Here is a 26791-nt window from a genome sequence, read left to right as displayed (position 1 = left end):
CCATTTTAGCATCAGTGGTTTAAACCAACACCCAAATGTCAAAGGCCAGAAGAGGACAATGGAATCAAAAATTATATGAAACTAATTGCAGGGTCTTTCTGTAGGATAATAGGCACCTCAGATTGCCAAGTGGCATATCCAAGTTTGGTCCCTTTAACTAATGCCAATGCAGATCTCAACTTTCCAGTTATGGCTACACTGTTTGCAGACTTCAAGCATTCAATTTGCATAAAAATCATGAAATTGTGTGGAGTGAAAATGCACGTTGAGTGTGGTACATTTGCAAAATGTGCCTCAGCATATTTAGCATTCTTTGGGTAAAATATGTTTTTGTGTGCTGCACATCTACAGTAATTATTAAGAAAGTTTCAACAGCAGCCCAGCCCAGGTCTCCTGTTTATCTTCAAATAATGTTATGAAATCTTTCGCATGCATGAACACAGACAAAAATAACTTCAGTTTTAACTTCTCTAATTGCCAATGCAATATTATCTTAATATGTTTAAAACCCACAATCAAGTCTGGATATTTCACGCTTCCTAGGCTGATGGCTATAGTTACCTTGTGCACGCATGGATAGTTGATTGAAAATTCAACAACTTTCAGAAATCATTGATTAAGCACCTTTGCAACATTTTTTGGAATACTTTGAGGATTATCAATCTAGCAATTACCACTGCGTTAATGAAATATCACAGAGGTGAAAGGCTAACTGCAGTTCACTTTTTACAGATGCTGATTATCTGCAGGTTTTCTGTTTTAATTTCGGATACTTTAAGGCTTGGCGTGGTGGTTAACTTCACCTCCCTACCCAGTGGTAACGGCGGCGCGGGGGTAAATGGCGCACGTGCCCAACAGCCGCCCCCACCCCCCCCCCCCCAAATCCCGGCGGCGGGAGAAATCAGGGACAGAATCAGGGATTGGTGGGAGTCGCGAGCGGATTACAGTGACGTAATAGGGCGCGTTCCCTGGGAAGTCGCGGAGACGTTGGGAGACACTCGCTGCCGCCTCGATCGTTTTGGCGGGCCCGCGCTTCGGAGCGGCAGCGCGCTTGGCCTTGTGAGCGAGCGAGCAAGGGAGAGGAGAGGGAAGCATCGAGGTCGCAGCGGAGAGGGGAAAGGAATTATGGAAAGTGCAGATGTGCGGCGGCGGCCGTGGCTCTCTCCCCTCTTTACGAGCTCCCGAGCTCCGGCGCGGTGCAGGCTGCTCGGGAACTGCAGCGCCCTGCTCGTGGCTTCGCTTCTGTTATGGCTCCAAGCTCCTGGCAGCACATCTGGTAAGTAGCGGTCCTGATCTGTTGTTCGTTCGAAATGCAAAGCCAGCCCTTACACTGCTCGTCATTTTCTTTTTCGCGTTGATGGATTTAGTCTGTTCTTCATTTGCTGTGAGATCTTGGTTTTATGTATCTCTGTGTTTGTGCGCCATAAACGGTATTGTTTAAAGTGCTGTTAAATTTCTTGTCCAGTAGAGCGGTGATGTGGCTCGCAGCCTGACCCCCGAAATTATCATCTTGCTGTTCAAAATGCTCACGTTATTGGTACCGATGGTACATTTGGGCGAAGTTTATACCAAGGTCGGGTTTGAAACTAGTGTTCTGGGTATCACTCCCATTGTGATTGCTTCCCAACTCGTTACAAGTAGCGTTGCTGTTCGGTAGGCAGGATTGCAACTGTGCCCCGGGTAATATGGATAAAAATTAGCATCATATCTGCGGTTGGGCGAGGAAATCCACAGAGTGACAGTGTTGCACTAAATCTGTTGCAGTGTGTGTGTGGGTCTCAGGATCGGTTCTCAGTCGTAGTTGAGAGCAGCCCAGCTGACATTTGGGCAGCACTGGGCTGATGAAGGAAATCATTGGTCAGATCTCTTTTTCTAAATGCCGCCCAAAGGGCTTGTGAAAGCCAGAGCAGGATTGTGCTTGACTGTGGATGTCTTCCATTGCATTGATGTTCATAGGTAAAGGCTCTTTTCCTAAAGGAAAACCAAAAAAAATAAAAACAGTAAAAACCTGAAATAAAAATGGAAATGCTGATGGGTAGTAACTGAAGAGAGTTATTGATCTGAGGTGTTAGAAGAATGGGCTTGAGTCTGGCTGTAGTTTATTATAGTAAGTATAACAACGCAAACACGAGGAAATCTGCAGATGCTGGAAATTCAAGCAACACACATCAAAGTTGCTGGTGAACACAGCAGGCCAGGCAGCATCTCTAGGAAGAGGTACAGTCGACGTTTCGGGTCGCGACCCTTCATCAGGACTAACTGAAAGAAGAGCTAGTAAGAGATTTGAAAGTGGGAGGAGGTGGGGGATGTGTGTTGCTATTACAGTAAGTTTTGGTTTTTTAAAAAACAAGTATGTCATATTGACCAGCTGAACACTTATTGTTAATAGATTCTATTGTGATGATGTTTTATTTGAAGAGTGACACTGATAGAGCTGTTGGTTGAGGAGAATGGGAATTTAAGCAGGAAGAATTAGAAATATTTTACAGCCCATTTTTTGTTTGGGTCCCTGTTGGATATTGCCTTGATTGGTGAGTGTGTAGTTTGTTTCAGTGAAGATACTGAACTGCAATTTGATTATTTTGTAATAACTTTCCAATTTCCATGTATATTTCAGTCTTCAACTTCGACTTGTAAGTAGTACCAATTTCCTCTTTGCTTAAATATTCACAGAAAATACAATAGATTATAACAGTTAAGTGAGCTCGGCAATTGTCTTAATCCCTGCCACTGAACACAACTTTTATTTAATCAACACTAAGTGCTTGTGCTTTGATGTCATTGAGCTTGTGCAACAGAAAAAATATTGGAGAGTAATAATAGCACCTGTTTTGTAAAATTGGATTTAGCATAGTGACAACAAATGGACAGATTTTCTGCCGAATGTGATGAAATACTGTAACAGCATCCAAACTCTTTGGTTAATACAACAATGCAGGTCTGTGTATAAGGTCCTCATGTTGACCAAGCATGTGCTACAGCATATTATTCTTGTTGATATGACGTTCAGTCTTTAATGAAGCAATGGAACAGTAACAGTTACAGCTACAAGAATGAATGAATGAATAGGATCAGGTTTCAAAGTTATTACCTAATTGAAGCCTTCAGATCGCTTTTGGTTCTTGGGTCAATTACAGTTTTAAATATCGTGTTCCACCTTAAGATTAGATTACAGTTATAAAACTCTTAACTTACTATCTTCTCAGTAGTATTAAACACTTTGTTTAATCTTATGCAATTCGCACATTTACAGAGTTTGATGTGTGTACTATTTCAATGCCTAAGATGCAAACCACATGTAGAATTGTTTTTGTTGAACCACCTTCCCCAACACCCCACCCTATCTTTTGTACCCAGTCTACACAGCCCTCTACTGCTTGTCAGTCCTGACCATCACTCCTGTCTCCTTTCACACCATCTATGCTCCGTCTTTCCAAGAGTATCTTTTTTATGGAAACCAAATCCTTGCCCTTAGTTTAGGCGCAAACAACAGGAATTCTGCAGATGCTGGAAATTCAAACAACACACATCAAAGTTGCTGGTGAACGCAGCAGGCCAGGCAGCATCTCTAGGAAGAGGTACAGTCGACTGTACCTCTTCCTAGAGATGCTGCCTGGCCTGCTACGTTCACCAGCAAATTTGATGTGTGTTCCTTAGTTGAGGGTCCATTCTGCTGATCACTGTTTGTTCTTTCACTGGGAGATATTGCTCTTTTGTTTTGTAGACATTGCTAATAATCCTTTAAATAATTCACACATAATCTGTGTCATAACTATTATAATTTATATTTTTCCAAGACCTTCCTTTCAGCCCTTGAGAAGGAGGTCACCTCAGTTGCTTTCTGAATCTAGATTAGGTTATGGAGGAAAGACTGTAGGGCCGACAAGTTCAGACAGAGGAGCAGGTTTAGTGCAATCTGGCCCAGTAACTCATTTGAAATGCAATTCCTCTCTGCATGTGTGGCAATTAGTACTGTAGTGAATTGTCAGCCTGAATGTGTACTGAGAAACTGCTGTTGGTCATAAATTCAAATTTGCTTTGAGGTGAGAATGTTGTCACCATATGATGGCCACATGAAATATTCATTTGAATGAACATTTTTTTTCCTGTGAAAACCTTTTTAGCTTTTACTTTGGGATCAATGTTCTATTTGCTGTACTTAGGTTCATATTATCATATGTTCAGAAAATTTTACCAACGTGTTGTTGCACTTTAGTGAAATCCTAGAAAGAAACCTTTTTATCCAGGATGGAATACACCTGCTGTTGGCTGAGATTTATTGTGCCTTCCGCAGCCCACCTTTATTTTCTGTGGCCCATAACAGAGACTGGCTGGTGGCATAGTGGCATCAGCGTCGGACTTCGGGACGAAAGGTCCTGGGTTTGAATCCAGCCAGCCGGCTCCTCTGCACGCTTTCCATCCATGCTGGGTTACGAGCTGGTGATCTCTTTGGAAACTCACCCGGCAGAAGGCAATGGCAAACCACTGCTGTAACTTGCCTCGTACGCGGTTCCCCAGTACGTCAGAGAGGCATGGAGGGAAATCGTCCGCTAACCGGAGAAACTCTGGATGCGACGTACCGTTCCTTTCCTTTTCTTAACAGAGGTCGCTCTACAAACTCCACACACAAAATGCTGGATAAACTCAGCAGGTCAGGCAGCATATGGAAATGAATAAACAGTCAATGTTTTGAGCTGAGACTCTTTTTCAGGTCTGGAAAGGAAAGGGGAAGATGCTGGAATAAGAAGGTGGGGAGAAGGAGGGCAAGCTAGAATGTGATAGATATTTAAAGAAAAAAATCAGATTCTTTCTTTCCCAGCCCTTTACTTTTCCCACCAACCTGGCTATAAATAGTGGACTGAAGCATTGATTCTTTACTCTGACTCATTGTTTAAAGAAACTCTTTGTGAAGAAAGATAAAATTATGTCACATACTTTAAATGATTCAGATTGTATACCAGTAAATTTTGAAGGGTCAGATTATATAACAGCGTAGGTTAACTGAAATAACTGTAACAGATGAACAGTAGATTTATCAAGTTTTTACTGTCTTCTCCAAGGAAATTCCCTAAATATGGGGCGTTTTACAGCATTAGGTCATTAATTTCAAGATGTCGCAAGCAAAGGTACTGATCTCTCAGTTGTTCAGAATTTAAATTTATGTTTTGGATGGAAAAAGCAGTGTGTGACTTGTCCAAGTTTGCAGGTGATTCAATACTGTTTGTCAGTAGCTATGAGAAAGACATGGTCAAATGTCTCCATTACTATGAAGAATAATGTCTCCATTACAATAGGAAAATTGATAGCAGATGAACTTGAATGTGGGAAAATGAGGTTTTGTTTATGTTTGGGGAAAGAGTATAATCAGGAAATGTCCAGTGGAATCTTGCTGTGCTAATTCACAGGACATGACAAATAAACAGTCAGGGACAGGAAGCACTTAAGAAGGCGCAATGCAGTAGAATCATAGTTATATCGCAGAGAAACTGAATTGGTTTAACTTATCCATGCTAACCAATATGCCTACGTAAGCTAGAGTCTGAAAACCTTTCCTATCCATGAACTTGTCCAATATACATTCGGGGGCACTTTGTTATGTACTAATTAACTAATCATGTGGCGGCAACTCGATGCATAAAAGCATGTAGCAATGGTCAAGAGGTTCATTTGTTTAAATCAAACATCAGAATGGGGAAGAAATGTGATCTAAGTGACTTTGACTGTGGAATAGTTGTTGGTTTCAGACAGGACAGTTTGAGTACCTCTGAAACTGCTGATGTCCTGGGATTTTTCATGTACAACATTCTCTAGAGTTTACAGAGAATGGTGAGAAAATTTTTAAAGAACACAGTAAGCGCCAGTTCTGTGGGCAAAAATGTCTTGTCAGAAGAGAGTAGCCATACTGGTTTGAGCTGACAAAAAGGCGACAGCAACTCAGATAATCATGCATGACAACAGTGGTGTGCAGAAAAGCATCTCTGAGCGCAAACATGTCAAACCTTGAAGTGGATGGGCTACAGCAGCAGAAGATCACAAACATGCACTGTGTACACAATACCTAGTAACAGCGGTCCCCAACCACCGGGCCGCAAAGCATGTGCTACCGGGCCGCGAGGAAACGATATGATTTGGCGATAGGAGTCAGCTGCACCTTTCCTCATTCCCTGCCACGGCCACTGTTGAACTTGAACGCACGCGAGGTCATTACACACATGTCATCCATGTCAGCGCGGGAAGGAGATCAACTCCTCAAGCTTGCAAATGACAGCGGGCTGAAAAGTATGTTTGACATAACATCTCTGCCGGCATCCTGGCTCAAAGTCAAGGCTAAATATCCTGAGGTAGCCACAAAAGCACTGAAAACTTTTCTTCCATTTCCAACATATCTCTGCACTGAATGCAATGAAAACTAAATTGTGGAATAGACTGGACATAAGGAACTCCCTTCGAATATCGCTGTCTCCCATCACTCCTCGATGGCACCGTCTTGTTGCAGGGAAACAAGCCCAGGGCTCCTGCTGATTCAGCGATATTGGTGTGTTGCAATGATTTTATATGTTCATACGGGGAAAATATGCGCTGTGTGTTTAATATCCAAATGTTACTTAAAATGTTATGATGCTATTGACTTATAATTGACTTCACTATATTCATGCGAGGAAGATATGCGCTGTGTTTAATATTAAATTCGTTAGATAAACCCTTTTAGAAACGAAATTGAGTGTATTAGCCACCTATCACCTATATTCTGGTCGTGACTAACACCCCCCTCCCCAAACAGAATCGCCAAAAACGATTTGTAGAAAAAAATTGGCACGTACACGCATGCACACTGATGCCCGCACAAGGCTTCATGGTCATGGTAGTCTTTCTCGGGGTAAACACAACGTATTTGACTGCTACTCTTGTCTATTGGCAACCCAACTCAACCACCCGCCCCAAGTCAGCCAGTCTGCATGAATACTGTCAGTAATAAACTGGTCTGCCAAGCAAAAAAGTTGGGGACACCTGCCTAATAAAATAGACACTGAGTGTATTTTTAACATTGTAGCTGCGCTGCCTTGACCACTTTCTCTTATAGCTCTTCCCCTTTGTTCTTTAAAAAAATTTACCCCTTGGATCCCTTTTCATTGTTTTTCCCTCTCACCTTAACCTATGCCCTCCATTTTTGAAGACTCATGATTCGCTTATCTATTCCCATGATTTTATAAACATCTGTAAAGTCACCACTCAGTCTCCTTCACTCCGGGAAAGATAATCATGGCCTATCCATTAAAGTACCAGCAACGTTCTTGTAAATCTTTTCTGCACCCTCTGGCTTAATCACATCCTTCCCGCAGCATGGCAACCAGAACTGCACACTATACTTAAAGTGCAGTCTCACCAACATCTTGTTTGAATAACATAGAAAATAGGTGCAGGAGTAGGCCATTCGGCCCTTCGAGCCTGCACCACCATTTATTATGATCATGGCTGATCATCCAACTCAGAACCCTGCACCAGCCTTCCCTCCATACCCCCTGATCCCCGTAGCCACAAGGGCCATATCTAACTCCCTCTTAAATATAGCCAATGAACTGGCTTCAACTGTTTCCTGTGGCAGAGAATTCCACAGATTCACCACTCTCTGTGTGAAGAAGTTTTACCTAATCTCAGTCCTAAAAGGCTTCCCCTTTACCCTGAAACTGTGACCCCTCGTTCTGGACTTCCCCAACATCGGGAACAATCTTCCTGTATCTAGCCTGTCCAATCCCTTTAGGATTTTATACGTCTCAGGAATGTAATATGACATCCAAATTTATTTACTCAGTTCATTAATTGGTGAAGCCAAGGATGCTTTTATGTGTTTCTAACTTCCTTCTAAAGTGTACTTCTACATCCGTTGTACTCCTCAAGACATTAATTTGATCCCAGCTGCTTAAACCTGGAGTATGATTCCTTTTTTTTGTAAAGGGCAGAATGGTACTTCACTCCTTCACCACTGTGCTGCAACATCCCGCTATGTCAGCACCACCTGACATTGTGGTGATTCTGACTGGCTGTCATTAATTCACTCACTGTTACAGTGCTGGGTGAAATAGATGAATCCCGCATGTCTAAGCAGCTTCTAACGTACTCTGATCCAGTAATGTATGTTTTTTTTTTACTGAAGGAAGTGTTGTAGAAAGTACAGAACTTTGGTACATTATGTATTTTTAGCCTCAGGATCCAAGGACGATGTACATGCCTGATGATGAAACAATGTCGATTCATTAAATTATTTTCATTGAGGCCAAAGGTTTTGAAAGAAATGATGTAGTAGAGTCAAAACTTCTTCCCATGGATTGGAAAATCTGCAACTATGCAATATCTCAGGAAATGGTGTTGACAACTTGGGTCTGTGACCTGCAGAAATTTTTCTGCACATGATTTTAAATCTTTGGTATCAATACCACAGAGTGCTGTAGTATTAATCTTCAGTAATGCACAGTTGTTGAACATCTTAAAGGCTGAGACTGAAGAAATCCCTAGATATAGAGTTGAGAAAAAAGTGGATGGAGTGCAAAATTAATTGGGCACCATCATCTTTAATACTGGAGCAGGCCCAGGGGAGCACGTAGCCTAATTCTTTTTGTTTCTTTTTGTGGGAGGGAGGTCTGATGTATGAATACTGTGTCCATTTCTAATTGGCAAGTGGAAAGGAAGTATTTGGGTGATGAATTGTGAAGCAGTTGCCCATCATTGAGCTGGGAATGAAAAAAAATGGTAATTTGGGCTGCTTCCTGGAAAACCTAAAATTGGGATTGAGAGAACTAGAGAAGGTTGTCAAGGATATAAGAACAGTTAGCTTGAAATATTACTCTTAAATTGGCTTAGGATCTGAGAGAGAAGAACATTTGCTGTCAATGCTGGGAAATCTCAACCAGATTCTGGCATTACTGCTGGATTTCATGAGCAAAATGAAATTAGGGATTGGCAAATCATATGGAATGCATTGTGTTACTCAGCATGGTAAGAGAGAATTAATTACACATTCACCTTTATTTTTCATCACTTAGTTGCCTCGGCAGACAACATTGTCCTCCACAGGACGGTTCTGCTCAATAAAAGTATTTCCCAGATTTCCTTCTCCTTTATATGTTTATCTGCAAAAAAGTTATCAATAATTAAAGCCACAGTGCTAATTACAATTGTAAATCTAATAACTGGTTAAAATTAAGCGGCCATTTAAAATGGACTGGATGTGATTTATAAAGAGGGCTATCTATGCAATCTCTTTCACAGCCAAACCAAATTTTCGTTGACTAAAGTTTTTTTTGTAAAACACTTTACTGTACAAGGGCAAATCCATATTATAGCTCCGAGGGAGTAGAAGGTATATTTGGGATTTGACTTATTCCATCAACACAAAAGAAACCTTGTTTTGAATTGTAAACATAAAATAATCTGCAGATGCGTAAAAGATCAAAGCAACACTTTCAGTACACTGGATGAACTCAGCAGGTCGGGCAGCATCAGTCAGAAACAATAAGTCGACGTTTTGGGCCGGAACCCTTCGTCAGGACTGAAGAATGAAAGATGGGGAAGGATTTGAAGAATGCTTGTAGCTTCAGTTGATAGACCAGTAATTTGAAAAACAAAGGGGTGGGGGAGGGGAAGCATTGACGTCATAGCCCTGAAAACAATGGGTGGTAGAAGAAGGAGGCGGAACCATGAGGGAGCTGGGGGAGGGGGTGGAGTGAAATAGGGATAGAGGAAAGGAGGGGGAGGGAATTACCGGAAGTTAGAGAATTGTATGTTCATACCAAGGGGCTGTAGACTACCTAGACGGTATATGAGATGTTGCTCCTCCAACCTGAGTTTAGCCTCATCATGGCAATAGAGGAGGCCATCTATGGACATATCTGAATGGGAATGGGAAGCAGAGTTGAAGTGGGTGGCTCCCGGGAGATCCTATCTGTTGTGGCGGACAGAGTGGAGGTGCTCTTTAACCTTGTTTTGAACTTGTGCATCTAAACTGAGCCTATTGCTGTTCAGTTGTGTGTAGCTCTGTATATTTTCTGTAGTAAAATGATTTGGAAAACACCTGCCCATGCTACATTGATGCCATTGCTCATTTTTTTGTTGTGTCTCAGGTGAAAGACATTAAATGTACCAGGACCAGTTACAAATTACCTCATTTATGACGCATAATGGAAGCAAACAGTCCAGTTCTTGAGTTATCCTAATCAAGCTCTTTATTGTTTCTTTCCCATTGCAAATCTTTGGTAACTTTCATTTTCAGAACTCAAGCCCGGACCCGGCAAATCGAAAATACTGGAAATACTCAGCAGATCAGCAGCAACTGTGGAAGAGAAGTATGCAGGTGTCCCCTGCTTTTCGAACATTTGCTTTACGAAACCTCACTGTTATGAAAGACCTACATTAGTACCCTGTTTTCGCTTTCAGAAGGTGTTTTCACTGTTACGAAGAAAGGCAGCGCGCGATAAAAAATTCAGTGCGCAATAAAAGGCAGCGCGCGCCCCGAGCAGCCGCTCGCCCCTGGATTCGGAACGGCATTGCTTAAACACGTGCCTGTGAGCAGCCGTTAGCAAGATGAGTTCTAAGGTATCGGAAAAGCCTAAAAGAGCTCGTAAGGGTGTTACACTTAGTGTAAAACTAGACATAATTAAGCGTTTCGATCGTGGTAAACGAAGCAAGGACAAAATGAGTTTGGCTTGTGGAAGCTGACGAAGATGATGTTGAAGAGGTTTTGGCATCCCATGACCAAGAACTGATAGATGAAGAGCTGATGCAATTGGAAGAGGAAAGGATAACAATCGAAACCGAAAGTAGTAGCGAAATGAACGTGAAACAACTGCGTGAGATTTTCGCTGCAATGATAAAGTACGACTTTAATTTTGAAAGGGTGCTTAGGTTTAGGGGATATTTGCAGGATGGTTTGAGTCCTTACAAATAACTATGATAGAAAAATGCGCGAGGCTCAGCAGTCAAGCAAGCCTTCCACATCAGCCACAGCAGATGACGAACCTTGATCTTCGACATCGAGGCGGGCAGTCTTAGGAGAAGATGAGCTGCCTGCCCTGATCGACGATGAGATGACACCCCGTGTCCTACCATCCCAATGCCCGGGCCTCAGACAGATACTGTACCGAATTGCAGAGAATGCAACGGTAGCCGGGAGGCACAGCACATCTTTAAGAAAAAAGCTGAAATAAACAAGCTAATTAATTAGGTGCGGCCGACATGTAATTGTCGGCCTAGATCAGTGCTGATTGTATTGCCTCTGATCTGGGCCGACAATTATGTGTGGGCGGCACCTAATTAATTAGCATGTTTATTTCGGCTTTTTTCTTAAAGATGTGCTGTGTGGCTCCTGGCTACTGCTGCGTTCTTCGCGGCAATGTATCGGGTCGGCGGCCCGGAGGGTGGGGGCCACTGCACCACCCAAACTGCGACGTCTCAGTCTATCATCAGTGTTCTCTACGCTGTCTTCCGGATTTGGTAAGTGATACTACACTGTACATACATTATTTCTACTTTATATAGGCTGTGTATTTTTACATGTTATTTGGTAGATTCGGCAGCTTCGTAGTTTAAAGGTTACTGGAGAGTGCATTTATGCTGTTACATACCCCGTAACTGGGTTGCCAGACCAGCAGAAATGGACTACTTAGTTGGAGTCTGGTTTAACAGAAACTAATAAAGTTTTATTAAAGAAATAAGTAACACAGTACTCTAATCGTGAGGATATAAATGCAACAAGTTAGCAATGATAAAGCACATGTACACAGAACTAATGTAATAGGAATCAGTCAAGCTCTATCGCAGTCTAGGGGTAAAATGATCAGTCTCAAGTGAAGCAGAGTTCAGTTCAGCTTAGTACTGTTCGCAGTAATCACTTGGGTCGTTGGAGAGAGAGAGAATGCAAATTTTGATTCAAACAGACCTTTGATGTTCTTCGCAGTTAGCTTTCGGGCGAACCCTTTTATGTCTTCTGTGGTCACCGACTGTGACCCCTCCATTCCAAATACGACCGTTCTTCCGCGGTGAACCTGGCACCCAGGCAAGGGCGGACACACACACCAGGTTCCCGCCGATCATACCTTTTCACCCTATGCATCTATGGTCGGTTCCCGCGACCAGACCTCCAAACTCCCACCAACTTGTGGGGGCACACCGCTCTTCCAGGGTCCCGTTATCTCATGGTGTGTCGTGCCTTAGCGGACCTGTTCGTTTTATCCCCCTGCTGGGGTATCGCCTGTCTATCAAACTTCAAACAGTTCAGGTTCAAAGCAACCGGTCTGTCAATATCTGAAATGTGTTTCTTTCTCGTTAATCTCTCTCTTCTCTCTTATTAGCATTTTGAATGTTTCCCCATTGTCTCCCTTATCTCTCTCATCAGCATCAATCTTCTGATAACTTGGTTTGTCGTCACAATGCCAACAGCGCTTGCGTGAGGTTTTCTGCCAAGAGCGCCTGCGTGAGATTTTCGCTACGGAGATCTGTGCAGGCAATCGTTGTAGAGAAGTATTTCTGCTTTATATAGGCTGTGTATTTATCATATCATTCCTTCTTTTACTATATGTTACTGTTATTTTAGGTTTTATGCGTTATTTGTCATGATTTGGTAGGTTATTTTTGGGTCTGCAAATGCTCACAAAATCTTCCCATATAAATAAATAGTAGTTGCTTCTTCGCTTTATGACATATTGGCTTACGAACCATTTCATAGGAACACTCTACCTTCGGATGGCGGGGGAAACCTGTATTTCAAAAACGACCAAGGGGCTAGGACTAGAAATGTTAATACTATTTCTTTTTCCATGGGTACTGTCTGGCCTGCTGAGTGTTTCCAGCATTTTCTGTTTCTATCTAAAATAGTGAACATTGTTTCAAAAGAACCTGAAGCAATGAAGTGGGGCATTTGTGGGGGGAAAAAAAATCAGCGATTGGCCAAATAGCCTTGTTTATGCTGTCAGTGATCTGTGGGCTCTCTGGCTGTTATCTCTCGTCACGTAGCCTACTCATTCACATTTACTCACGTGAAGTAACTTAACAAGGTATTGGCATATCAATTTCTACACCAACAAGTTTTCCTTGGAAAGGGTGGAGAAAGGAATGTGAATGAGTTTCACCCCAAAATGTATCTTTTTGAGGATTCAGAAATGTTTGAAATCAGTTATAACTTCTGAATTATTTGAATCGCAGTTTATAATTAATATTTGCAAAAGGCATTTAAAGAATTCCAATATAATGGTTGTTTTCTCACATCCAATGTAAGTTTAGCAAAAACATTCTAATGTAATTTGAGTGATTAGATGATTTTTGGAACACTCCTAGGGTCATTTATGGTGGAAAATGGCTTGTAAATATTAATGTCTCATTCACAATGAATGGGAAGATTGTTGGTTTTTGTCCTCTCGTTAAGATCAAATGTGGACTCTTGGACTGCAGCAACACTATTCAGTAAACTGATCATGCAAAACTTGTTATTTTGGACTATTTAGGAGATAGTAGTGTTTGTTTGAATCCTAATTCAGTCGAACCCAAATGTATAAAGACAGCATAACTGTGAAGACACTGGTTGATAATAAATTACCCTTAGACTTTTCAGCTGCATGAAGACTACAGTCATTTTTCTTTCAAAATGATACAATATATAATTCTGTTTTAGTTGTCCTGTATCAGCATCAAATAATAACTTGGAAGAGTTATTTGGATAAGAAAACTCGTGTATATTATGTCCTGGTAACTTGAGGTACAGTATATTCAGCTTTAGGCCAATAATTATGAGGGGGATAGATAGCATTGACATGGATAGGCTTTTTCCATTGAGAGTTTTGGAGATTCAAACAAGAGGACATGAGTTAAGAGTTAAAAGGCAAAAGTTTAGGGGTAATATGAGGGGGAACTTCTTTACTCAGAGAGTGGTAGCTTGGTTGGAACGAGCTCCCAGCAGAAGTGGTTGAGGCAGGTTTGATTAAAAGTTAAAGTTAAATTGGATAGCTATATGGACAGGAAGGAAATGGAGGGTTATGGGCTGAGTGCAGGTCGGTGGGATTAGGTGAGAGTTAGAGTTCGGCACAGACTAGAAGGGCCGAGATGGCCTGTTTCTGTGCTGTAATTGTTATGTGGTTACAGTGAATCTAAACCAGATGGGACTCTAGGTGCTTAAAAGTTTTTTCATTCCTAACCCAACCCATGAAGATAACAATCTCAAACATGCTATTCCTATACAGTAACACAAAGCAAATCATCCTGTGCTCAATCAAGTCTGAACCAGGCCAGCATAATCCAGCCTGGCCTGGCACAACTCAAATAAATGCTTCACTAGTATATCCATCCAAAGGCAATGCACACAGCCAAGTTTTGTCGGGCTTAGATCAGGAAGCCAGCATTGATGTGTTTTGGCCACTCATATACTGCTGAGAATTCTTTTTGTTTCATTTTCCATTCAAGCTTCTGATTTAGATCTGCTAGTAGTGGTGTCTTGGTCCCACTTTGTATTTTGTTTCTGTATGCACAGATTAAGCATTGAGACAGATAATCTTATTTCCTAATAGGCATTCATTCCATTAATCTTAGCTGGATTTGAATGTGGTTCTTTTGGAGACCTAACGAAACAATTTGATCGTGAATTATAAATATTCCTATTATATGACATCTGGATTTGAAATAATTCATTTTACCTTATTTAACAAAAATTTAAGAAGTAATTTCTGGCTAAAGTTTAGATGATAATATGGCTTGTGAAAGGCCACTACATCTGCTGTTGTTTAAGTTAATGTCGGTCAGCTGACGGTATCAAACTGTCAGTGCTTCTATGGAAAATGTTGCACTTCTTTTCCAAATATTGTATTGTGCTTTTGATTTTTTTGAAGTGCATGTAAATACTGTTTTTACTTTTAATAAGAAATTATTAATTTTATAATGATGACTTGGAGAAATAGTACTTCTGGCTAACAATGATCAGGAATCTCTTTCGGAACTCCTTTCCATAGTGCCATCTTCTTTGCCTTCTCATTATGACTGGAGTGCCTGTTTGACAGAATTTGTTTGGACCTTGCCTCTGAAACTGTGGTGTTCTAGATTAGGCCCTTGAGCCTCCAGACATTGGAACCTTCACAATAATGTTAGTCTCTAATTGTAAACACAAGAGGTTCTGCAGATGTTGGAAATCCAGAGCAACACACACAAAATGCTGGAGGAGCTCAGTAGGTCAGGCAGTATCTATGGAGAAAAATAAATAGTTGAATTTAAATCTTAAAAAGGAGTTTGAGGAGAATTAGTATGTTACCAAAGATGCTCATAAATTTCTACAGATGTAACATTGAAAGCATTGTAACTGACTGAATCACTGCCCGGTATATAGGGGCCACTGTATTGGAATAAGCTGAAGAAGATTGTAAACTCAGCCAGCTCCATCATGGGCATGAGCCTCCCCAGCATCCAGGACACCTTCAAAAGGTGATGCCTCAAAAAGACATCATCCATTATTAAGGACCCCCATCACCCAGGACATGCTTCCTTCTCATTGCTACCATTAAGGAGGAGGTACAGGAACTTGAAGAGACACATTTAATGTTTCAGGAACAGCTTCTTCACCTTTGCCATTGGATTTCTGAATGGACAATAAACCCATGAGTACTTCCTCAGTTCTATTCCCTCTTATTGCTGTTCTTCCCCCCCACCCTTTAGTGCACTACTTAATTTATTTAGTTTTTATTATTGTGTATTGCAACAAATTTCACAGCATATGCTGGTGACATTAAACCTGATTCCAATTTATTTCCTTTAAAATATAAACATTACTTCTTTTCTCTCTATTTTTAATTCTTCCTTAATCAAATATCTCTTTCTTGTACCTGACATGGCATTGGTCAGTTGTGGATAAAGAGCACTGAAACTGTCCACAGAGTATCACAGTCATATAGTGTAATGCTTCTCAAAAGCAGGCACTTCAGCCCAACTGGTCCATGGCGACCGCAGCATCCTCCCTGCTAGTCTTAGTTGCCCAAGTTGGCCCATAAGCCTCCAATCCCCCTACCTATCCAAATGTCTCTTAAATGTTGTAGTGTATCCACCTCGACCACTTCCGCTGGCAGCTCATTCTAGGTACTTACTACCCTCTATGTAAAGAAATTAGCTCTTGCGTCTCTTTTAAATCGTAGCAGGTATCTGGGCAGAGGCTGGCTGTCTACCTAATCCATACCTTACATGATTTTATAAACCTGTAAGATCATCTCTCATTCTCTTATGCGGCAAGGAATAAAGAACCAGCGTTGTCAAATTGTTCCTTATAACGCAGACATTGAGTCCATGCTTGATAATGTCTTTTCAATACCAGGGTGACCAAAATTCTACTCAATAGTCCCAAGTTTGTTCTCACCAACGACTTACAAGGTTACAGCATAATATCCTTACTCCTACACTTGATGCTCTGACCAATGATGGCTAACCTGCTAAAAGCCACCTTCACCAAGCTGCTTAATTGTCTGGTGGCTTTCAGCAAACTGCGCACTTTACTCCAGGTCCCTCTGTTCCATTACACTCGTCAGTGCCCTGCCATTTACTGTAGGTCCTACCCTGGTTTGATGAGACACAATAAATGAAAATAAGATAAAGATAGAATTGACTTTTCAATGAAAGAAACATTTTTGACTAGTAAGTACAAATTGACTTTAATTATCATAACTGTTCTAATGGGTACAGATGAAGACAAAGGACCATTAATAATCTAGTCCAGAAATTAAATTATTTGTAATAAATAAAAACTTACACATAACCACAACAAAAGATGACCTGAAGGTACAAAAGCTGTACCTGAACTATTAAATAAAACAGAATAAGACCAACATTTTATTTCATATTTCCAACATCTGAATTTTCTTGACTTTAAAAATGATAAGGATCTACAGAGAACGTTGTTTGGCTTTGATCAAACAGATCACATTAAGGGCATCAGTGTTTAAATCATGAAGTCACATCAGCATCTTACTTTAGTAAACGTGCTGTGTCAGTTGTCAAAAAGTGAAATTGATTCTGAAGTTTCAGTGACCAGAAGAAGAGTTAAAACAACTAAAATCCTGAAGCAAAAGGTCACAAATGCAGGAAATGTAAACAGAGCAGTCAGCAGCTGTAGAGGGAATAATGTGAACTAAATTTCAAGTCGATTATGTTTTGTCATGATGTCTCTGGATACTAGCTCAATGAAATGGGCCAGGTCCAGATTAGAGAGGTTTCATTGTAGCTCCAAGGAATCACAATGGATAAGATTATTTTCAATCTAAAATCTGGGGTCAAATCTCAGAAGGTCATTAGAGTTCTATTTCAAATAACTGAATTAACACCAAACAGATTAAAATCAAGAGATTTGTATTTACTCTGTTCTGTGGATTTATATGCATGAATTAGCATTTACAGTACTTAAACTCTTTTATGTAGCCCTTTAATTGTAAAGAGGTTCATATCATTTAAAACAGTAGTAATAAACCTGATTCTGATTCATTTCCAATACTTCAGTGAAATAATGTTTTGGCACAGACTAGAAGGGCCGAATGGCCTGTTTTCTGTGCTGTAGTGTTCTATAGTTCTACTTGTTGATTAGAAGAATCTGGTGTTCAAAGTAAAGTAACCTCCAGATTCATATTCTTACAGGCAGCCGCAAGACAAGGAAATAAGGTAGAATCCATGAAAAAAAACCCTTTCAGTTTTTTTTCATGGATTCTACCTTATTTCCTGTGAACATCCTGTGTGCAAAAAAAAACCAAATTGTACAAACAATAAAAAATGTGAATAAGTAATACACAAAACATGAACCACAGTTCCCAAAAGTGAGTCCAGAGCCATTGAACCAATTCAATGCTGATAGTGAGAATAGGGGAAGACTGGTCAAACCCAGGCAGGTGTGATGGGGGAATTCAAGCTCAGGTGGGGGATTTTGGCTGTCATAGAAAAGTGAGCTGAACACCAGTTTGACCTTTGCCCTTGGCCTCAACACCTTAATCCTTTTAATCTGGTTTGGCGCTTAAATCAGCTAAACAATGGTTCATTTTTTGCTCTCGGTTCCCCATGTTCCAGTCTGAAGGTGTTGGGCTCTTAGTCCCAGCAATGGCTCAAGGGTCCACTTCACTGAATCCTTCAGACAGATCATTCGCACAGTTGAAAAGCGCACTTCCCAAACGAAGCACACATTTCCCAAAGGTGGGGAGCACAACTGGTTCATGCTGACCACAGCACTTTCCTGTTCGTCCTAGTAGCCCACGTTTGGCCCATAACCCTCCTTGTACCTCTCCAAAAGCCTCTTAAATGTCACAATGGTACCCACCTTGATCACTTCTTCCAGGTACTCACTACTCTGTGTGTTTCTTTAAAAAAGTTACCTGTCGGGTCTCTTTTAAAATCTCTCTCTTATTTTATATCTGTGTCCTCTAGTTAAATGTTGCGCATCAACAAGTCAACCGGGCACAGCCTATGGTAAACTTGTTCATGTTTTTTATGAACAAGAGAAAGTCTGCAGATGCTGGAAATCCAAGTAACACACACAAAATGCTGAAGGAGCTCAGCAGGCCAGGCAGCATCTATGGAAAAGAACACCCTTTGGGTGTCAGCCCGAAACGTCAACTGTACTCTCTTCCATAGATGCTGCCTGGCCTGCTGAGTTGGTCCAGCATTTTGTGTGTTAATTTTTTTAATGCATTCTTTTAGAAAACCATATACATTTTTCAATTTAGTGTATTGAAAACTTAAAATTTGCAGGTTGCTCAAAAGGTTAAGCAACAGTCTTACTTTTCCACCCTCTTGTGCTTATTTCCTTCAGTGAAAGTAGACCTCCAGCCTCAGATTAGTAGTAGATGATGTCATTAGCATGGAAATTCAGACTTCCTCTAGGTAGTGACGCATTCTCTTGTATTTATGTTATCAATATGTGAAACATTTAATGAAGGTGCATGAGAAACAAACAATAATAACTTCTATTATTTACTCAGTGTGGTATAGATATCATGGTGGGTGAGTTTGGAAGGGAACCTCAAAGTGATGGTATTCCCTTGCACTTGCTGTCCTTGTTTTTCTGGGGAGTAGGGGTGGCAGATTTTTTAAGTGCCACTGAGATGTTTTGTAAGTTGCTACAGTCCATACTGATTGATGTACATGTGCAACCATGATTTATTGTTTGTTGAAGGAAGGAATGATTTAATTGGTGATTGTGAGCAGTCCGGTGGATTGCTTTGTCTACAATGGTGTCAAGCCTGGTAAGTATTGGGGTGGAGCTATAAACATTCAGACTACAGGAAAGTATTCCAGCACTTTCCTGTTCTTGTAGTTTGTACATACATGAGGCAAGTCATATATCTGTACCTAAAGTACACAGTTTCTCTAGTATTTTTATGTTTAAGTTTTGATCATCAATAACCCTCAATATTAATGTAATTGAACCAAGAATGGTAGCAGGAAGTGGTCATAATTAAGGAATGATCAGGCCAATACTGAATATTGTCCAGGTATTGCTGTGTGAATTGGTTGAATGTGTGAAGAACTGCATGTGGAATGGATTTCTGTGCCAACTTCAGCAAATATTTCCATTTGATCCTTTGAATGTCTTTGATGAAGTGGTTAGAAATCTCTGTTAACTTCAATGTAACTTGCTTTTTCATGCCATACATAGACATTTGGTCAAATGTTGCCTTCTGCTGAAGACAGTTACTTTTAGCTTACCTGTGGAATTTAACTGGTGTACATATTTAGACCAAGCCCTTAAGTACTGGAGCTGGGTATTCATGACACAATCCAAAATCAACACTACTAAGTACATTGCATCATTGGATTGGTTTTTCCCATCAGAATCTGCTGAAGATGGCCAATTAAATAGAACATGCTTGAAGATTTTGCTTAAAACTAAAATGCTTATGTTCTTAAAACATAGTCCACTGAGCTAGTCTTTCACTTGCTATATTTTGCATCTATTCATGAGCATAATAATAGTTTTTAAGCAGAGGGCAATGTGTGATTTGCATTTCAAATTGGGCTTAAACTTGGGACTTTACAATAGATGCTGCTTGCAGTTGTGTCAAATCCAAATAATCTCTAGTCAAACTTTTGATTCCCATTGATTTTGTTGGCAGCAATTCCAAATGTCTGATCTATTTATGACAGTAGTTTCCAACCTTTTTTATGCCATGGGCCCCTACTTACCATTAACTGAAGGGTCCATGGACCCCAGATTGGAACCCCAGTTTATGACCTTTTTCTTTGCAATTTGTATTATAATTTTGCTGTATTTGAGGTTATTTATTGATTAACTATTGATCTTGAATCCAGTTTATAAACCATTCATTAAAGGTCTCCAAGTGCAAATATATTATGAACTGGTTATGGAATAGTCACTAATATATTGCATTCTTATTGTCTTTTTTTTTTACTCATTAATAATTCTGCTACTTGTTCCCAGTAAGAATTCTTAATAAATTCCATGTTTTTACATCAACTGCCGTTCTCGACCATCAGACTTTTAATCTATGAAACATAGTAACACTACAGTTGCCTGCTTCTAGATAGACCATTGCCAAGCTAACTTTGTCTTTGTTCATTTCCTGTTTCTAAATTTTCACAATTCCCTATAGGCTTTGCTTTATTGCATTCATGGTGAACTATTTCTAGCAACAGTTAAAATGCCTCATTACATGACTACTTCAAGATTCATTTGTGTTGTCAACAACTGCTTAATCAACTGGGCTGTGTTGGTGTTATTTTTCTAGTGCAAAAATGTCCAAAGCCACTGGAAGAAGGATGTGAACCAATTTCATTCTCTCCTAGGCAAACAAATAGAGCATTGCAACTCTCATGATGCTCAGTTAGCTTTGTTGAGAAGTCTATGTCGTTGGCATGCACTGGAAGCTGCAGGCAGTTTCAGGCTCCAGGGATTACACATCACACACCTCACACACAACTTTTCATGAACTCAAACCACATCCTACACAGTCAAGAAAGCTCAGCAACGCCTCTGCTTTTTGAGAAGCCTGAAGAGAGCTGGACTTTGCACATCCCTACTCACGTCATTCTACGGATGAGAGCATGAGAGATTCTACGGATACAGTAGAGAGCATCCTAGCAAGCCGCATCACTGCTTGGTACGGAAAGTGCACTGCAGTGGACTGGAAGGCTCTACAATGGGTAGTCGAAACTGGACAACTCACCGCTTGTGCAAGTCTACCACCCATCAAAAACATGTATACAGAAAAGGGCCAGTAACATCATGAAGGACTCCACACACTCTGCTTATGGACTGTTCGTCCCACTCCCTTCAAAGAGGAGGCTACATAGTTTCCACACCAGGACCTCCAGATTCAAAAAGTTACTTTCCCCAAGTAGTATGACTGATCAATATCTCCACCTACTACCCCACCACTACTTTATTATTTCCCGTCAGACATCTTATATATAGCCTAGCGTCAGCTTATGGCCATATAAACAATCCACGTATGTAAGCTATCTTGTGTATTTATATTTATTCTATTTTTTAAAAAATTATTATTATTTTCTTTATCTTTCACGGGTTTTTTTTGTGCTGCATTAGATTCGGAATAACAATTATTTCATTCTCCTGACACTTATATACAAGAAATTACATTAAATAATCTCGAATGTCCGGACCAGGAGTTCGAAACAATTACAAACAAGAGAAAATCTGCAGATGCTGGAAATCCAAACAACACACACAAAATGCTGGAGGAACTCAGCAAGCTAGGCAACATCTGTGGGGAAAAAAGTATAGCTGACGTTTTGGGCTGAGACCCAAAATTCTTCATAGCTTTTGGACACCAGTTGGCCTTTTTTTTTCCTCTCTAGAATAGCAGCCTTTTCAGCTGTTCCTGATAAGAACAATACCAAATTGTAAGGATATACTTGAGAATCATTTTTGCATTTATCAGATTTCCTCTGTTGCCTTTTATTTACAATATGGAGATCAGAGTTGTGCAAAGTCCACCCATGCATGACTCTTCAGGCCTAGTTTTGTAACAGATAAATTTACAAAATAACAAGGAAACAATTTAGAAAAGATACACGAGTGGTAATTTGCTTCCCAGGTGCCAGGGTCCGGGATGTTTCTGATCGTGTTCATGGTATCCTGAAGTGGAAAAGTGAACAGCCAGATGTCATGGTACATATTGGTACCAAGAACATAGGTAGGAAAAGGGAGGAGGTCCTGAAAACAGACTACAGGGAGTTGGGAAGGAAGTTGAAAAGCAGGACCACAAAGGTGGTAATCTCAGGATTACTGCCTGTACCACATGACAGTAAGTATAGGAATAGAATGAGATGGAGGATAAATGCAGAGGGCAGGGATTCAGAGTTCTGGATCATTGGGACCTCTTTTGGGGCAGGTGTGACGGGTTGCACTTGAATCCCAAGGGGACCAATATCCTGGTGGGGAGGTTTGCAAAGCCTATTGGGGAGAGTTTAAACTAGAATTACTGGGGGGTGGGAACGGAACTGAAGTGACAGAGGAAGGGGTGGTTGGCTCACAAATAGAGAAAGCTTGGAGACAGTGCAAAAGGGAGGATAGGCAGGTGATAGAGAAGGGACGCGTTCAGACTGATGGTTTGAGATGTGTCTATTTTAATGCAAGGAGTATTATGAACAAAGCGGATGAGCTTAGAGTGTGGATCAGTGCTTGGAGCTATTATGTTGTGGCCATTACAGAGACTTGGATGGCTCAGGGGCAGGAATGGTTACTTCAAGTGCCAGGCTTTAGATGTTTCAGAAAGGCAGGGAGGGAGGAGTACCACCCAGTAGTAACAGGGACATCGATGAGCAGATAGCGAGACAGATTCTGGAAAGGTAATAATAACAGGGTTGTTGTGTTGGGAGATTTTAATTTCCCAAATATCGATTGGCATCTCTCTAGAATGAGGGGTTTAGATGAGGTAGGGTTTGTTAGGTGTGTTCGGGAAGGTTTCTTGACACAATATGTAGGTAAGCCTACAAGAGGAGAGGCTGTATTTGGTCTGGTATTGGAAAATGAACCTGGTCATGTATCAGATCTCTGAGTGGGGAAGCATTTTGGAGATAGTGATCACAATTCTCTCTCCTTTACCATAGCATTGGAGGGGGATAGGAACAGAAAAGTTAGGAAAGTGTTTAATTGGAGTAAGGGGAAATATCAGGCTATCAGGCAGGAACTTGGAAGCATAAGTTGGAAACAGATGTTCTCAGGGAAACATACGGAAGAACTGTGGCAAATGTTCAGGGAATATTTGCGTGGAGTTCTGCATAGGAATGTTCTAATGAGACAGGGAAAGAATGGTAGTGTACAGGAACTGTGGTGTACAAAGGCTGTAATAAATCTAGTCAAGAAGAAAAGAAAAGCTTACAAAAGGTTCAGAGAGGTAGATATTGATAGAGATCTAGAAGATTATAAGGCTAGCAGGAAGGATCTTAAGAATGAAATTAGGAGAGCTAGAGGGGGCCAAGAGAAGGTCTTGGCAGACAGGATTAAGGAAAACCCCAAAGCATTCTACAAGTATGTTAAGAGCAAGAGGATAAGACAGGAGAGAATAGGACCAATCAAGTGTTACAGTGGAAAAGTGTGTATGGAACCGGAGGAGATAGCAGAGGTACTTAATGAATACTTTGCTTCAGTATTCACTATGGAAATGGATCTTAGCAGCTGTAGGGATGACTTACAGTGGACTGAAAAGCTTGAGCATGTAGATATTAAGAAAGAGGATGTGCTGGAGCTTTTGGAAAGTATCAAGTTGGATAAGTCACTGGGACTGGATGAGATGTACCCCAGGCTACTGTGGGAGGCGAGGGAGGAGATTGCTGAGCCTCTGGCGATAATCTTTACATCATCAATGGGGATGAGAGAGGTTTCGGAGGATTGGAGGGTTGCGGATATTGTTCCCTTATTCAAGAAAGGGAGTAGAGATAGCCCAGGAAATTTTAGACCCGTGAGTCTTACTTCAGTGGTTGTAAGTTGATGGAGAAGATCCTGAGAGGCAGGATTTATGAACACTTGGAGAGGGATAATATGATTAGGAATAGTCAGCGCGGCTTTGTCAAAGGCAGGTCGTGCCATACGAGCCTCACTGAATTTTTTGAGGATGTGACTCAACACATCCTTCTGATCATTTTGATCTAAACACATCATTTTGAGGATGTAGTGTATATGGATTTCAGCAAGGCATTTGATAAGGTACCCCATGCAAGGCTTATTGAGAAAGTAAGGTGGCATGGGATCCAAGGGGACATTGCTTTGTGTATCCAGAACTGGCTTGCCCACAGAAGGCAAAGAGTGATTGTAGATAGGTCATATTCTGCATGGAGGTCGGTGACCAGTGGTGTGCCTCAGGGATCTGTTCTGGGGCTCCTACTCTTTGTGATTTTTATAAATGGTCTGGGTGAGGAAGTGGAGGGATGGGTTAGTAAATTTGCTGTTGACAAAAAGGTTGGGGGTGTTGTGGATAGTGTGGAGGGCTGTCAGAGGTTACAGTGGGACATTGATAGGGTGCAAAACTGGGTTGAGAAGTGGCAGATGGAGTTCAACCCAGATAAATGTGAGGTGGTTCATTTTGGTAGGTCAAATATGATGGCAGAATATAGTATTAATGGTAAGACTCTTGGCAATGTGGAGGATCAGAGGGATCTTGGAGTCTGAGTCCATAGGACACTCCAAGCTGCTGTGCGAGTTGACTCTGTTGTTAAGAAAGCATACGGTGCATTGGCGTTCATCAATTGTGGGATTGAGTTTAGGAGCCGAGAGGTAGTGTTGCAGCTGTATAGGACCCTGGTCAGACCCCACTTGGAGTACTGTGCTCAGTTCTGGTTGCCTCACTATAGGAAGGATGTGGAAACCATAGAAAGGGTGCGGAGGAGATTTACAAAGATGTTGTCTGGATTGGGGAGCATGCCTTATGAGAATAGTTGGAGTGAACTTGCCCTTTCTCCTTGGAGCAACGGAGGATGAGAGGTGACCTGGTAGAGGTGTACAAGATAATGAGAGGCTTTGATCGTGTGGATAGTCTGAGGCCTTTTCCCAGGGCTGAAATGGCTAAAACGAGAGGGCACAGTTTTTAAACGCTTGGAAGTAGGTGCAGAGGAGATGTTGGGTAAGTTTTTTTTATGCAGAGAGTGGTGAGTGCATGGAATAGGCTGCCGGCGGCGGTGGTGGAGGCAGATACAATAGGGTCTTTTAAGAAACTCCTGGATAGGTACATGGAGCTTAAAAAAATAGAGGGCTATGGGTAACCCTAGGTAATTTCTAAGTTAAGGACATGTTCAGCATGGCTTTGTGGGCCGAAGGGCCTGTATTGCGCTGTAGGTTTTCTATGTTTCTAAAACCAATGTTAATAATAGTCATCCTATTATCTGATAAAGTGAAAGTTTCAATTTGTCTTGTATATGCAATGTGTTTTGTTTTTGAGCTAAATCAATCAAGTGTTTTCAGATGTTGTTTGTTTGATGTCATGAAGCTTGGCTCCTTGACATCTGTTTGCTGGATGAAAATGTAAACTGAATAATTTTGGACTAGTTTTTGACGCTATTGCTCCTATCTATAGAGAGTTAAGGTGGTAATACAGTGTTTATGTTACTGGACTCGATATTCAGCACTTAATGTTCCTCCAGTAGTGGGAATATTAATTATTGATTAACAAAAATTTAATTATTAATAGTTAATTGTTGATAATAGTTTTAATTTTTCAGTAATTTTCTACTCATAACTGGGACAACTACAAGATTGATTTGAATAGCCCATCTGGTTCATTGAGGGGGAAAAAAAGCCATGCTTACTTGGTGTGTGTATTAGTATATGTACAGGTGACTCCAACTGTGTAGCTGGCTTTTATATTTTCTCTGAAATGGGCTGGGAAGCCACCTTCAGGCATTGGGGCTGAACAATAAATGCCCTACGACCTAATCCAGTCCATCTGAAAAAAAATCCATTGCTTTTGTGATTGTGTATGATGTGAATTTGCAGTAAAGTGTGTGTAGAATACTTCTTGGGGTTTGGGGGGGGAAAGCCTTGACTAACGAAGAATTAAGAGTTACTGCCCAGGTCTTGTAGTGCATTAGATTACATTCAATTCTGAATAACATAAGCATAACTGCAAGCTAAGAAATGAAGTCGGCAATATTCTTGGCAATTTTGTAACGTAAATCTAATTCTTTGGAAACCCCAGTTCAACAATAGAAGATCTATAGTTGTTCAAGACAGCTCAGGCTTATCATCTTGGGGGTAATGGATTGGATGATTAATGATGCCAGTTTCTATACAGTGGATTGAAGTCGCCACCCAGAAGCTGATGTGCTTCAACACCAGCCTCAAAACACTGCATTGCAGCGGATGTAAGAGTCACTGGGTGATGGTCATTCTGACAGGATACCATGCTCTTTTTGGGCACCAGTATGATTGAAGCAGCTAGGTACCACAGACTGCCAGAGCGAGAGGTTGAATATATCTGTGAATACACCAGCCAGCCGGTTGGCACAGGTCTTCAGTACTCAGTCATGTACTCCTTTTGGACAGAATGCTTTCCTTGGATTCGCTCTCCTGAAGGCAGCCTGCACGTCATATTCAGATACTGAGACTAAAGGATCATTGGGAGGCATTGGAGTGTGTGATGGTTCATCCCTGTTCTGGTGGTCAAAGCGAGCATAGAAGGCATTGAACTCACTTGGAAATGAAACTCTGCTGTCCCCTGTGACGCAAGATTTAACTTTGTAGGAAGCTATAGCATTCAAATCCTGCCACAGCGTCGAGCATCACTTGTTGATTCCACGCTAGTCTGGAATCTCCACTTTGCTCAGT

At 41.1% G+C, this 26791-nt stretch overlaps 1 protein-coding gene across 1 annotated transcript in view; it reads left to right on the top strand.

Annotated features, from left to right (window-relative positions):
* Positions 1-684: 684 nt before the first annotated feature.
* Positions 685-26791, top strand: part of LOC140202405 (uncharacterized) — a 270611-nt gene continuing 244504 nt past the window's right edge. Inside the window, exon 1 of the mRNA XM_072267279.1 lies at positions 685-1276. Within this exon, the coding sequence (XP_072123380.1) occupies positions 685-1276 (592 nt within the window). The remainder of the gene's footprint in view (positions 1277-26791) is intronic.

This window comes from Mobula birostris, chromosome 9, assembly GCF_030028105.1.
Source record: "Mobula birostris isolate sMobBir1 chromosome 9, sMobBir1.hap1, whole genome shotgun sequence".
In the NCBI taxonomy this organism is placed as follows: Eukaryota; Metazoa; Chordata; class Chondrichthyes; order Myliobatiformes; family Myliobatidae; genus Mobula; species Mobula birostris.
The sequence above is the reverse complement of the archived record's forward strand: the minus strand, read 5'-3'. Positions and strand labels throughout refer to the sequence as shown.